The 13,697-nt window shown below is 49.4% G+C and overlaps 1 protein-coding gene across 5 annotated transcripts in view; it reads left to right on the top strand.

Annotated features, from left to right (window-relative positions):
• Window positions 1–11,318, top strand: part of ANO1 (anoctamin 1) — a 142,165-nt gene extending 130,847 nt beyond the window's left edge. For all 5 annotated transcript variants that reach the window (XM_072119128.1, XM_072119125.1, XM_072119123.1 and 2 more), the window contains 10 exons: window positions 437–638; window positions 989–1,100; window positions 1,473–1,530; window positions 1,697–1,797; window positions 1,877–2,022; window positions 2,215–2,367; window positions 5,006–5,058; window positions 9,674–9,858; window positions 9,943–10,048; window positions 10,853–11,318. In XM_072119128.1, coding sequence (XP_071975229.1) covers window positions 437–638; window positions 989–1,100; window positions 1,473–1,530; window positions 1,697–1,797; window positions 1,877–2,022; window positions 2,215–2,367; window positions 5,006–5,058; window positions 9,674–9,858; window positions 9,943–10,048; window positions 10,853–11,116 — 1,380 coding nt within the window. In that variant the 3' untranslated portion in view covers window positions 11,117–11,318. The remainder of the gene's footprint in view (window positions 1–436; window positions 639–988; window positions 1,101–1,472; window positions 1,531–1,696; window positions 1,798–1,876; window positions 2,023–2,214; window positions 2,368–5,005; window positions 5,059–9,673; window positions 9,859–9,942; window positions 10,049–10,852) is intronic.
• The last annotated feature ends 2,379 nt before the right edge of the window (window positions 11,319–13,697 follow it).

Raw genomic sequence — 13,697 nt, 5'->3', positions numbered from 1 at the left:
ATACCGCTCCAGTATGGGGGGGTGGGCCCTATACCGCTCCAGTATGGGGGTGGGCCCTATACCGCTCCAGTATGGGGGTGGGCCCTATACCGCTCCAGTATGGGGGGGGCCCTATACCGCTCCAGTATGGGGGGGGGGCCCTATACCGCTCCAGTATGGGGGGGGGGCCCTATACCGCTCCAGTATGGGGGGGGGGCCCTATACCGCTCCAGTATGGGGGGGGGGGGCCCTATACCGCTCCAGTATGGGGGGGGGGCGCCCTATACCGCTCCAGTATGGGGGGGGGGCGCCCTATACCGCTCCAGTATGGGGGGGGGGCGCCCTATACCGCTCCAGTATGGGGGGGGGCCCTATACCGCTCCAGTATGGGGGGGGGGGGCCCTATACCGCTCCTTACATCTGACTGTCTTACGCTTTGCCCCTTTCCCTCCACCAGGTCGGTCTAACGTTTGCCATCGTCTTTGGTGTCATCGTGTATCGCGTCTCCACTGCGGCTGCGCTGGCCATGAGCTCTAACCCCTCGGCCCGCGCCAATGTCAGGGTGACGGTGACTGCCACTGCCGTCATCATCAACCTGGTGGTGATTCTGATTCTGGATGAAGTGTATGGCTGCATAGCAAGATGGCTCACTCAGATTGGTAAGTGTCTGTCTGTGTGGGTTTGTTCCACCCTCCTGCAGCCTTAACACAAATGTGATAATTAAAGGGAACCTGTCAGCAGGTGTGACTGTTCAGGCTGTAGCCAGTGTCATGTATTGTCCCTGGAGAAGTGTGTTATCAGACTTTTGTGTTGTTGCAGAAATGTGGATTAAAATTCTAGGAATTTCGCCACTTACAACATACAACTTACGCCACTTTTTCGCCATTTTGCAACATATAAAACATGTAACAAAAAGTTAATTGTTCTCCGGTTCTTCTGTAAACCAATCCTTGTCTGGTTTTCATCTCCCAAAAATCTTCACCCAACCCATTTATTATATTCTTGACAGAGGTTCCAAAAACGGACAAGACCTTTGAAGAGCGCCTGATCTTTAAGGCCTTCCTCCTGAAGTTTGTCAACGCCTACACCCCCATCTTCTACGTGGCTTTCTTCAAGGGGCGGTGAGTAGCGGGTCACAGGTTTGGGATGAGGCTGGAGTGCACTCATTCTGCTTAGGGAGACCCAGCATGGGTGTGCAAATGCTTCTTGGGGAATATATGCAAATGAGCCAAACCAGAGACTCCGCCCAACCTTCCCCATGGATAGAAGCCACCTGTACGTTCCATAGGCTTCCCGGCAACTGAGGCAGCTGCAGTATTAAAGGGACGGTCCCAGAGGAGAAGACTCCTTAGGGACCGCTATCAATTACCTAGAACATAGAGGAGAGGGCATCTCTCATATAATTCTCAGGTGTAATACTTCACTTCCCCTGCGGAGGCGCTGCAGGGAAATTGAACCGAACAATTTTTCCACATTTTTTTCCCTATTATCAGGTTTGTTGGACGTCCAGGAGACTACCTCTACATTTTTGGCTCGTTCAGGATGGAAGAGGTAGGTGTCCCTAGAGGTCTGTGCGCGGCTTAGTAGTCGGGGGGGGGGGGGGGCCTCCGCTGTTGGGTTATTGGAGCGGGATCATCTGAACCAGAAGATGTTCAGCCTTCGCTCTAGGACCACCAGGTGAACCCTCCACTAGCGCTGGTGTCTGTGTTCTTTACAGTGCGCCCCCGGTGGCTGTTTGATGGAACTGTGCATCCAGCTGAGCATCATCATGTTGGGGAAGCAGCTGATCCAGAACAACCTCTTTGAGATCGGGATCCCGTGAGTGTCCTGACCCCTGCAATGACCCCCCTGCCCCCTTTATAGGTGTAGCCGCTCACGGAATATCTTCTCCTCCTAGGAAGATGAAGAAGCTGATCAGATACTTAAAGTCACGGAGACAGAAATACATGGATCACGAGGAGCACGTGAAGAGGAAGCAGCGCTACGAGCTGGACTACGACCTGGAGCCTTTCGCTGGACTTACCCCCGAGTACATGGAGATGAGTACGTCGTCACATCTCCTACAATGTCATATGATTGATTTTGCCGGAGAATGGCGCCACCCCTATCCGCAGGTTGTGCTTGGTATTGCAGCTATCATCCAGCTGAAATACCTCGTGCAGCCTGACTGTGAGTGTGGCGCTGTTCCTGGGAGGGGGGAAAGGTCTTATCCTGATCCCTGCCTTTTCCCCGCAGTCATTCAGTTTGGATTCGTCACCTTGTTTGTGGCCTCCTTCCCGCTGGCTCCTCTCTTTGCGTTACTAAATAACATCATAGAGATAAGACTGGACGCCAAGAAATTCGTCACCGAGCTCCGGAGACCAGTGGCCGTCAGAGCGAAGGACATTGGTAAGTCGCTGTGCACATAGGGATCCGTGTACCCCGCTGCGGTCTCTGCTGTCCAGACTACTGGGGTCTCTAATGTATGGAAATCCTGGTACTAATACATGGATAATGGTGTCATAGGGGGCGCTGTATCTACTGCTGTCATTATATCACTATTACAACTGCAAAGACATGGAGAAATGCATCAACCAACCGCATGTAAAAGGAACCTGTCAGCAGGAGAGACCATATAGACAGCATGTAATGTCCCTGGTGAGATGTTTAATCGAGCCTCACACTGCTGTGCTCTGTGCTCTCTGCAGCCAGTGTTATGTATTGTCCCTGGAGAGATGTGTAATCAGACCTCACACTGCTGTGCTCTGTGCTCTCTGCAGCCAGTGTTATGTATTGTCTCTGGAGAGATGTGTAGTCAGGCCTCACACTGCTGTGCTCTGTGCTCTCTGCAGCCAGTGTTATGTATTGTCCCTGGAGAGATGTGTAATCACACCTCACACTGCTGTGCTCTGTGCTCTCTGCAGCCAGTGTTATGTATTGTCTCTGGAGAGATGTGTAATCAGACCTCACACTGCTGAGCTCTGTGCTCTCTGCAGCCAGTGTTATGTATTGTCTCTGGAGAGATGTGTAATCAGACCTCACACTGCTGTGCTCTGTGCTCTCTGCAGCCAGTGTTATGTATTGTCCCTGGAGAGATGTGTAATCACACCTCACACTGCTGTGCTCTGTGCTCTCTGCAGCCAGTGTTATGTATTGTCCCTGGAGAGATGTGTAATCACACCTCACACTGCTGTGCTCTGTGCTCTCTGCAGCCAGTGTTATGTATTGTCCCTGGAGAGATGTGTAATCACACCTCACACTGCTGTGCCATGTGCTCTCTGCAGCCAGTGTAATGTATTGTCCCTGGAGAGATGTGTAATCATACCTCACACTGCTGTGCTCTGTGCTCTCTGCAGCCAGTGTTATGTATTGTCCCTGGAGAGATGTGTAATCAGACATCACACTGCTGTGCTCTGTGCTCTCTGCAGCCAGTGTTATGTATTGTCCCTGAAGAGATGTGTAATGAGACCTCACACTGCTGTGCTCTGTGCTCTCTGCAGCCAGTGTTATGTATTGTCCCTGGAGAGATGTGTAATTAGACCTCACACTGCTGTGCTCTGTGCTCTCTGCAGCCAGTGTTATGTATTGTCCATGGAGAGATGTGTAATCAGACCTCACACTGCTGTGCTCTGTGCTCTCTGCAGCCAGTGTTATGTATTGTCCCTGGAGAGATGTGTAATCAGACCTCACACTGCTGTGCTCTGTGCTCTCTGCAGCCAGTCTTATGTATTGTCCCTGGAGAGATGTGTAATCAGACCTCACACTGCTGTGCTCTGTGCTCTCTGCAGCCAGTCTTATGTATTGTCCCTGGAGAGATGTGTAATCAGACCTTTGTGTATGTTGTTAGCAGCAGCAGGACTGTGATACATGCATTTATATTCAACTATTGTAGCATTTCCAAGTGCACTGGGAGCTCACACTGCTGTGATCTGTGCTCTCTTCAGCCTGTTTTTTGCTTTTGTCCCTCGAGGAATATGTAATCAGACCCTTGCTGCACATAACACTGGCTGCAGAGAGCCCCAAGCTCAGCAGTGTGAGGACACAGCCCCAGTGCACTTGGAAAAGCTACAATCCTGGAATACAAATCCATATATCACAGTTCAGCTGCTACTAACAACATATATAAAGGTCTGATTAAATCCATAAATAATAAGATAATAAGTGTCCGCAGAGAGCGCAGAACAAAGCAGGGAGAGGATACACCACAGTGTACTTGGAGAAGCTACTATCCTGGAATATAAATCCATCACAGTCCTGCTGCTACTAACAACATACACAAATGTCTGATTACACATCTCTCCAGGGACAATACATCACACTGGCTGCAGTCTGTATAGTCACTCCTGCTGACAGATCCCTTTAATTATGCGGTGGCATCATGTAGAGCAGCCGGGGCAGTCATCTGGCGGAATGCGGTGACTGCTTGTAATTCCTCCATGTGGAGAGGCTTCTGTCCCCTCCGGTCTCAGCAGTGACGCAGAGCACACTCCAGGCACCGCGGCTATTAATAAAGTGTAACATTATCATCCGGGATCTCATCCTGCAACTTCTCCAGGATCTGCCGGGTTACATCGGACCTGGGACTCGTCAGAGCTGTCATAGGGACCTTCTATTAACCCCTCCTTCTCCTCACTCTGTAATAACCCCGGGATAGAGGGCTGTAGCTCTGACACAAGGAGCTGGAGCAGAAGAGCGTCTTTAAGGGGGGCTCCACAGGGGACCCTGATTAATTTTAGGAAATTTGGTTTGCACTTTTCTCGTAAAAAAGTTCCAAATTCTGTAATAGATCCGCACTTCCTGCAGCCGCCTCTAGGGGGAGTCTGGAGAATGCAATATATTCACATTACAGGTAACATTGTATCAGTCTGCAGGCGGCTCCCGAGCTCCCCCTTGTGGCAACTACAGGAAACAAGAACTTTGTGCTATAACTCTAGGGTCGGGCGCTCTGTATCTCCCCTCCATAGTAATGAATACGACTCTATGTAAATGAGGGGGAGGAGCCTGAGGCAGCGATGGTTAATAACCCCCTTTTTCTGGTTCTTTCCAGGTATTTGGTACAATATTCTGCGAGGAATCGGGAAGCTGGCAGTCATCATTAATGTAAGTGATGTCATGTCGGCACTATATGGCGGTATTGTGTGGATACGAATAATGATTGCCGTACAAGACAGTATTGAGTGGGCGCTATATGACGGTATAATGTCTGTACTATAGGGCAGTAGTGTGTGGGCACTATATGACGGTATAATGTCTGTACTATAGGGCAGTAGTGTGTGGGCACTATATGACGGTATAATGTCTGGACTATAGGGCAGCAGTGTGTGGGCACTATATGACGGTATAATGTCTGTACTATAGGGCAGTAGTGTGTGGGCACTATATGACGGTATAATGTCTGTACTATAGGGCAGTAGTGTGTGGGCACTATATGACGGTATAATGTCTGGACTATAGGGCAGCAGTGTGTGGGCACTATATGACGGTATAATGTCTGTATTATAGGGCAGCAGTGTGTGGGCACTATATGACGGTATATTGTCTGTACTATAGGGCAGCAGTGTGTGGGCACTATATGACGGTATAATGTCTGTACTATACTGCAGCAGTGTGTGGGCACTATATGACGGTATAATGTCTGTACTATGGGCGAGCAATGTGTGGGCACTATATGACGGTATAATGTCTGGACTATAGGGCAGTAGTGTGTGGGCACTATATGACGGTATAATGTCTGTACTATAGGGCAGTAGTGTGTGGGGACTATATGACGGTATAATGTCTGTACTATAGGACAGTAGTGTGTTGGCACTATATGATGGTATAATGTCTGTACTATAGGGCAGTAGTGTGTGGGCACTATATGACGGTATAATGTCTGTACTATAGGGCAGTAGTGTGTGGGCACTATATGACGATATAATGTCTGTACTATAGGGCAGCAGTGTGTGGGCACTATATGACGGTATAATGTCTGTACTATGGGCGAGCAATGTGTGGGCACTATATGACGGTATAATGTCTGTACTATGGGCGAGCAATGTGTGGGCACTATATGACGGTATAATGTCTGGACTATAGGGCAGCAGTGTGTGGGCACTATATGACGGTATAATGTCTGTACTATGGGCGAGCAATGTGTGGGCACTATATGACGGTATAATGTCTGTACTATAGGGCAGTAGTGTGTGGGCACTATATGACGGTATAATGTCTGTACTATAGGGCAGCAGTGTGTGGGCACTATATGACGGTATAATGTCTGTACTATAGGGCAGTAGTGTGTGGGCGCTATATGACGGTATAATGTCTGTACTATAGGGCAGTAGTGTGTGTGCACTATATGACGGTATAATGTCTGTACTATAGGGCAGCAGTGTGTGGGCACTATATGACGGTATAATGTCTGTACTATGGGCGAGCAATGTGTGGGCACTATATGATGGTATAATGTCTGGACTATAGGGCAGTAGTGTGTGTGCACTATATGACGGTATAATGTCTGTACTATAGGGCAGCAGTGTGTGGGCACTATATGACGGTATAATGTCTGTACTATAGGACAGTAGTGTGTGGGCACTATATGACGGTATAATGTCTGTACTATACTGCAGCAGTGTGTGGGCACTATATGACGGTATAATGTCTGTACTATACTGCAGCAGTGTGTGGGCACTATATGACGGTATAATGTCTGTACTATAGGGCAGCAGTGTGTGTGCACTATATGACGGTATAATGTCTGTACTATAGGGCAGCAGTGTGTGGGCACTATATGACGGTATAATGTCTGTACTATAGGGCAGCAGTGTGTGTGCACTATATGACGGTATAATGTCTGTACTATAGGGCAGCAGTGTGTGGGCACTATATGACGGTGTAATGTCTGTACTATAGGGCAGCAGTGTGTGGGCACTATATGACGGTATAATGTCTGTACTATAGGGCAGCAGTGTGTGGGCACTATATGACGGTATAATGTCTGTACTATAGGGCAGTAGTGTGTGGGCACTATATGACGGTATAATGTCTGGACTATAGGGCAGCAGTGTGTGGGCACTATATGACGGTATAATGTCTGTACTATGGGCGAGCAATGTGTGTGCACTATATGATGGTATAATGTCTGGACTATAGGGCAGTAGTGTGTGGGCACTATATGACGGTATAATGTCTGTACTATAGGGCAGTAGTGTGTGTGCACTATATGATGGTATAATGTCTGGACTATAGGGCAGTAGTGTGTGGGCACTATATGACGGTATAATGTCTGTACTATAGGGCAGTAGTGTGTGGGCACTATATGACGGTATAATGTCTGTACTATAGGGCAGTAGTGTGTGGGCACTATATGACGGTATAATGTCTGTATTATAGGGCAGCAGTGTGTGGGCACTATATGACGGTATAATGTCTGTACTATAGGGCAGTAGTGTGTGGGCACTATATGACGGTATAATGTCTGTATTATAGGGCAGTAGTGTGTGGGCACTATATGACGGTATAATGTCTGTACTATAGGGCAGCAGTGTGTGGGCACTATATGACGGTATAATGTCTGTATTATAGGGCAGCAGTGTGTGGGCACTATATGACGGTATAATGTCTGTACTATAGGGCAGTAGTGTGTGGGCACTATATGACGGTATAATGTCTGTATTATAGGGCAGCAGTGTGTGGGCACTATATGACGGTATAATGTCTGTACTATAGGGCAGCAGTGTGTGGGCACTATATGATGGTATAATGTCTGGACTATAGGGCAGCAATGTGTGGGCACTATATGACGGTATAATGTCTGTACTATGGGCGAGCAATGTGTGGGCACTATATGACGGTATAATGTCTGGACTATAGGGCAGCAGTGTGTGGGCACTATATGACGGTATAATGTCTGTACTATGGGCGAGCAATGTGTGTGCACTATATGATGGTATAATGTCTGTACTATAGGGCAGCAGTGTGTGGGCACTATATGACGGTATAATGTCTGTACTATAGGGCAGTAGTGTGTGGGCACTATATGATGGTATAATGTCTGGACTATAGGGCAGTAGTGTGTGGGCACTATATGACGGTATAATGTCTGTACTATAGGGCAGCAGTGTGTGGGCACTATATGACGGTATAATGTCTGTACTATACTGCAGCAGTGTGTGTGCACTATATGACGGTATAATGTCTGTACTATACTGCAGCAGTGTGTGTGCACTATATGACGGTATAATGTCTGTACTATAGGGCAGCAGTGTGTGGGCACTATATGACGGTATAATGTCTGTACTATAGGGCAGCAGTGTGTGGGCACTATATGACGGTATAATGTCTGTACTATAGGGCAGCAGTGTGTGGGCACTATATGATGGTATAATGTCTGGACTATAGGGCAGCAGTGTGTGGGCACTATATGACGGTATAATGTCTGTACTATAGGGCAGCAGTGTGTGGGCACTATATGACGGTATAATGTCTGTACTATAGGGCAGCAGTGTGTGGGCAGTATATGATGGTATAATGTCTGTACTATAGGGCAGCAGTGTGTGGGCACTATATGACGGTATAATGTCTGTACTATACTGCAGCAGTGTGTGTGCACTATATGACGGTATAATGTCTGTACTATACTGCAGCAGTGTGTGTGCACTATATGACGGTATAATGTCTGTACTATAGGGCAGCAGTGTGTGGGCACTATATGACGGTATAATGTCTGTACTATAGGGCAGCAGTGTGTGGGCACTATATGACGGTATAATGTCTGTACTATAGGGCAGCAGTGTGTGGGCACTATATGATGGTATAATGTCTGGACTATAGGGCAGCAGTGTGTGGGCACTATATGACGGTATAATGTCTGTACTATAGGGCAGCAGTGTGTGGGCACTATATGACGGTATAATGTCTGTACTATAGGGCAGCAGTGTGTGGGCACTATATGATGGTATAATGTCTGGACTATAGGGCAGCAGTGTGTGGGCACTATATGACGGTATAATGTCTGTACTATAGGGCAGCAGTGTGTGGGCACTATATGACGGTATAATGTCTGTACTATAGGGCAGCAGTGTGTGGGCACTATATGACGGTATAATGTCTGTACTATAGGGCAGCAGTGTGTGGGCAGTATATGATGGTATAATGTCTGGACTATAGGGCAGCAATGTGTGGGCAGTATATGGTGGTATTATGTGGCCCTTTTCTGGAGCAGCCTCCCATCCCCCTCCCCAGTCCTTGCTTTGGGTCGGTGGTCCCTAACCCCACTCGCAGTCCTTCACCCCCTTGTATATGGGGACTGGTGCAGTCCCTTGTGCTGCTGTAAATAACACGGAGGTGAGACCCTGCGCCCTCCCTGTCCGTATTGGGGCATCCTCTGGGGTCTGCAGCCGGGGATCGGAGACTTGTTGGGGGTTTCTGCTCATAAATATCCTGATATATCCGGGAGCATCGGTGCCGCCACAGTCTTCCCCTGACCTACGGCTCCACATCTCGGGGACATCTCGGGGGCGGACGAGCCCCTGGTGTCACAGCTTATCCCATATTCTTATCAAATTGTCTCAAAAATGTGTCCTCACACTGCTGTGCTCTGTGCATCGGACTGCTCCACAGCCCCTCTCCTCTAAGTAATGGGCTTACAGCAGCGACTCCACCGATGTGCTCATGCACAGAGCACAGCAGTGTGAGGACTGTGTGATGACCTCTGCCTTGTTGCCCCTGTCAGGCCTTTGTGATCTCGTTCACCTCTGACTTCATCCCGCGGCTGGTCTACCTGTACATGTACAGCCCGGACGGCACCATGCACGGCTTCCTCAACAACACGCTCGCCTACTTCAACGTCAGCGACTTCAAGCCCGGCACCGGGCCCAACATTGACCACGACGTGGGGTACCAGGTGGAGATCTGCAGGTAGCGCCCCCCACTGGCCGTCCCTACAGGTTGTCCCCTATACTGGGTGCCCCCTATACTGACCGCAAATCTCTTCTCCCTCAGGTACAAGGATTACCGGGAGCCGCCGTGGGCGGAGACTAAATATGACATCACCAAGGAGTTCTGGGCCGTCCTGGCGGCAAGGCTAGCCTTCGTCATAGTATTTCAGGTACGTGGGGGTCTCTGGTGGTCTCATGATATCAGAACATTCGGCGGGAGTAGTAATAGGAGGTAACAGACACACCCGGGCACTGGCACCTGCGGGGGCTCCTCCTCCGCCATACAAGACCCCAGTGGGGGGAGAGCAAGATTTATCTTCCAGGATTGTAGCTTCACTGTATAATAATAGTAATAATTCTTTATATAGCGCACACAGATTACGCAGCGCTGCACAAAGCATGGTCCCTGTCCCCAGGGGGCTCACACTCTAAACAACCTAACAGTATGTTTCGGAGTGTGGGAGGAAACCGGAGGAAATCCACCCAAACACGGAGAGAACATACAAACTCTTTGCAGATGTTGACCTGGGTGGGACTTGAACCCAGGACCCCAGTGAGGTTTCCGCGCACTGCTGTGCAAACGGTGTTTGTATTGTCCTTGGAGAGATGGGTAATCAGACATTTGTGTATGTTGTTAGTAGCAGCAGGACTGTGATATATGGATTCCTATTCCAGGATTGCAGCTTCTCTAAGTCCACTGTGGGCGTGTCCTCACACTGCTGTGCTCTGTGCTCTGAAGTGCTTAACAACCTCGCCACATTGTGGAAGCCTAATATAACCGGAAGCCTGATACAACTTTTCTCGGAGGGGAGGGGCTGCAGAGCAGTCCGGTGCACAGAGCACAGCAGTGTTGGGGCACCATTCCCTAGTATAAAATGGTGATCACAGAATAGTTATATTATAGGGGATATATCTGCTACACAGACGGGTCCGGGGACGTTCCAGCCTCTGACCCGACTCGTCTTCTCTTCCAGAACCTGGTCATGTTCATGAGCGACTTTGTGGACTGGATAATCCCGGACATCCCCAAGGACATCAGCGAGCAGATCCACCGGGAGAAGGTGCTAATGGTGGAGGTGTTCCTGAAGGAGGAGCAGGGGAAGCTGCAGATGCTGGAGACCTGGAAGGAGCATCACGAGAAGAAGCGCGGAGAGAACTGCGCCAACCAGAGCCCGCGCCTGTCCCGCAGCAACACGGGGAGCACCGCCTCCGCCTACTCGGGCCGCGTGGAGGCGTAGGACGAGCCGCAGGGCTGGCTGTTCATTCCAGGAAGGTCGTCCATGATTGGACTCTTGAGCGTTTGGCTCCCGGCTGGCGCGGGGGGCGGAGCACGGAGCGGCATGTTGTAGCGGTAGAATGTATTTCCTCTTGGCTACTATCCTGTGCCTTCCGCGGGGTCGCCAGCCGCACCGGGGGAGACTATTAAACGCAGTAGCTTAACCACCTGTCGTCTTCATTTCTATGTACGTGATTGGACAAGGGGGCGTGACTCCAGGATGACGGACAGCCGGGTGCTGACATTCCGGGGGTCGCTCTCGGAGGAGATCTCCCTTTTTAATAGCCAAATCTCGCCCCTATCCTCGGACGCGGGACTTTTCGTCGGGCTGGAGCCCCTCCTCCAGGACTCTGGGGGGAGGGGTGTATTTTTTTAGACACTACCTATGCAATGTAAGGACCCCCCAAGGTGATTTTTCTTCTGTTTGTATGAAACTTTTATAATGTATTTATTGATACAAAGTTTATTGTGGAAGAGATTGATTTGTCAAGCAAAGAGCCCCCCAAGTGGAAGAGATTGAGGGGGGCGGGCGCCCCCTGTGTGCAATGTGGGGAAGTGCAAAGTTTTACGGTTTTCTCTGGATACATAAGGGGGACCCCATCCCCTACATAAGCCTCATATTTCTCCATACAGAACCTCCAGGACCCCCTCATCCCCCGTTACATAGTAGCAATAATCGGGAGACCCCTCTGTATAGCTGGCTATACCGCCCCTTACTATACGTCCATACATTGTACACCATGTAAAAGGGAAAGTTCTGGTCTCTGGCAGCAGGGGGCGCTCATCGCTCTCCTCTCGCTATACGGTACTTACATACCACAACCTATTCCGACTCAGGGAAGTGGACGGGAGTGTGAATATTGTACAGCTGTAATAAAAAGTAAGTTATAGCCTTATAATAATAATCTAAAGGGAACCTGTCAGCAGCGGTGATCATATAGACTGCAGCCAGTGTTATGTATTGTCCCTGGAGAGATGTGTAATCAGACCTCACACTGCTGTGCTCTGTGCTCTCTGCAGCCAGTGTTATGTATTGTCCCTGGAGAGATGTGTAATCAGACCTCACACTGCTGTGCTCTGTGCTCTCTGCAGCCAGTGTTATGTATTGTCCCTGGAGAGATGTGTAATCAGACCTCACACTGCTGTGCTCTGTGCTCTCTGCAGCCAGTGTTATGTATTGTCCCTGGAGAGATGGGTAATCAGACCTCACACTGCTGTGCTCTGTGCTCTCTGCAGCCAGTGTTATGTATTGTCCCTGGAGAGATGTGTAATCAGACCTCACACTGCTGTGCTCTGTGCTCTCTGCAGCCAGTGTTATGTATTGTCCCTGGAGAGATGTGTAATCAGACCTCACACTGCTGTGCTCTGTGCTCCCTGCAGCCAGTGTTATGTATTGTCCCTGGAGAGATGTGTAATCAGACCTCACACTGCTGTGCTCTGTGCTTTCTGCAGCCAGTGTTATGTATTGTCCCTGGGGAGATGTGTAATCAGTCCTCACACTGCTGTGCTCTGTGCTCTCTGCAGCCAGTGTTATGTATTGTCCCTGGAGAGATGTGTAATCAGACCTCACACTGCTGTGCTCTGTGCTCTCTGCAGCCAGTGTTATGTACTGTCCCTGGAGAGATGTGTAATCAGACCTCACACTGCTGTGCTCTGTGCATAAGATACTACAGTCCCTTCCCGCTATTATTGGCTGTTACGGAGTAGGGGGACTATGGAGCAGCAAAACACAGTTAAGAACAAACCTGTGAGAGTACTGCACATAATCCTGGAATATAGATCCATATATCACAGTCCTGCTGCTACCAAGATGTACAAAGGTCTGATTACACATCTCTCCAGGGACAATACATAACACTGGCTGCAGAGACAACAGAGCACAGCAGTGTGAGGTCTGATTACACATCTCTCCAGGGACAATGCATAACACTGGCTGCAGAGAGCACAGAGCACAGCAGTGTGAGGTCTGATTACACATCTCTCCAGGGACAATACATAACACTGGCCGCAGAGAGCACAGAGCACAGCAGTGTGAGGACAATACATAACACTGGCCGCAGGGAGCACAGAGCACAGCAGTGTGAGGTCTGATTACACATCTCTCCAGGGACAATACATAGCACTGGCTGCAGAGAGCACAGAGCACAGCAGTGTGAGGTCTGATTACACATCTCTCCAGGGACAATACATAACACTGGCTGCAGAGAGCACAGAGCACAGCAGTGTGAGGTCTGATTACACATCTCTCCAGGGACAATACATAACACTGGCTGCAGAGAGCACAGAGCACAGCAGTGTGAGGTCTGATTACACATCTCTCCAGGGACAGTACATAACACTGGCTGCAGAGAGCACAGAGCACAGCAGTGTGAGGTCTGATTACACATCTCTCCAGGGACAATACATAACACTGGCTGCAGAGAGCACAGAGCACAGCAGTGTGAGGTCTGATTACACATCTCTCCAGGGACAGTACATAACACTGGCTGCAGTCCGTATAGTCACAGCTGCTGACAGGTTCCTTTTATCATTCATCAGTTTTG

Source organism: Engystomops pustulosus, chromosome 7 (genome assembly GCF_040894005.1).
Source record: "Engystomops pustulosus chromosome 7, aEngPut4.maternal, whole genome shotgun sequence".
NCBI classification, from domain to species: domain Eukaryota; kingdom Metazoa; phylum Chordata; class Amphibia; order Anura; family Leptodactylidae; genus Engystomops; species Engystomops pustulosus.
The sequence above is the reverse complement of the archived record's forward strand: the minus strand, read 5'-3'. Positions and strand labels throughout refer to the sequence as shown.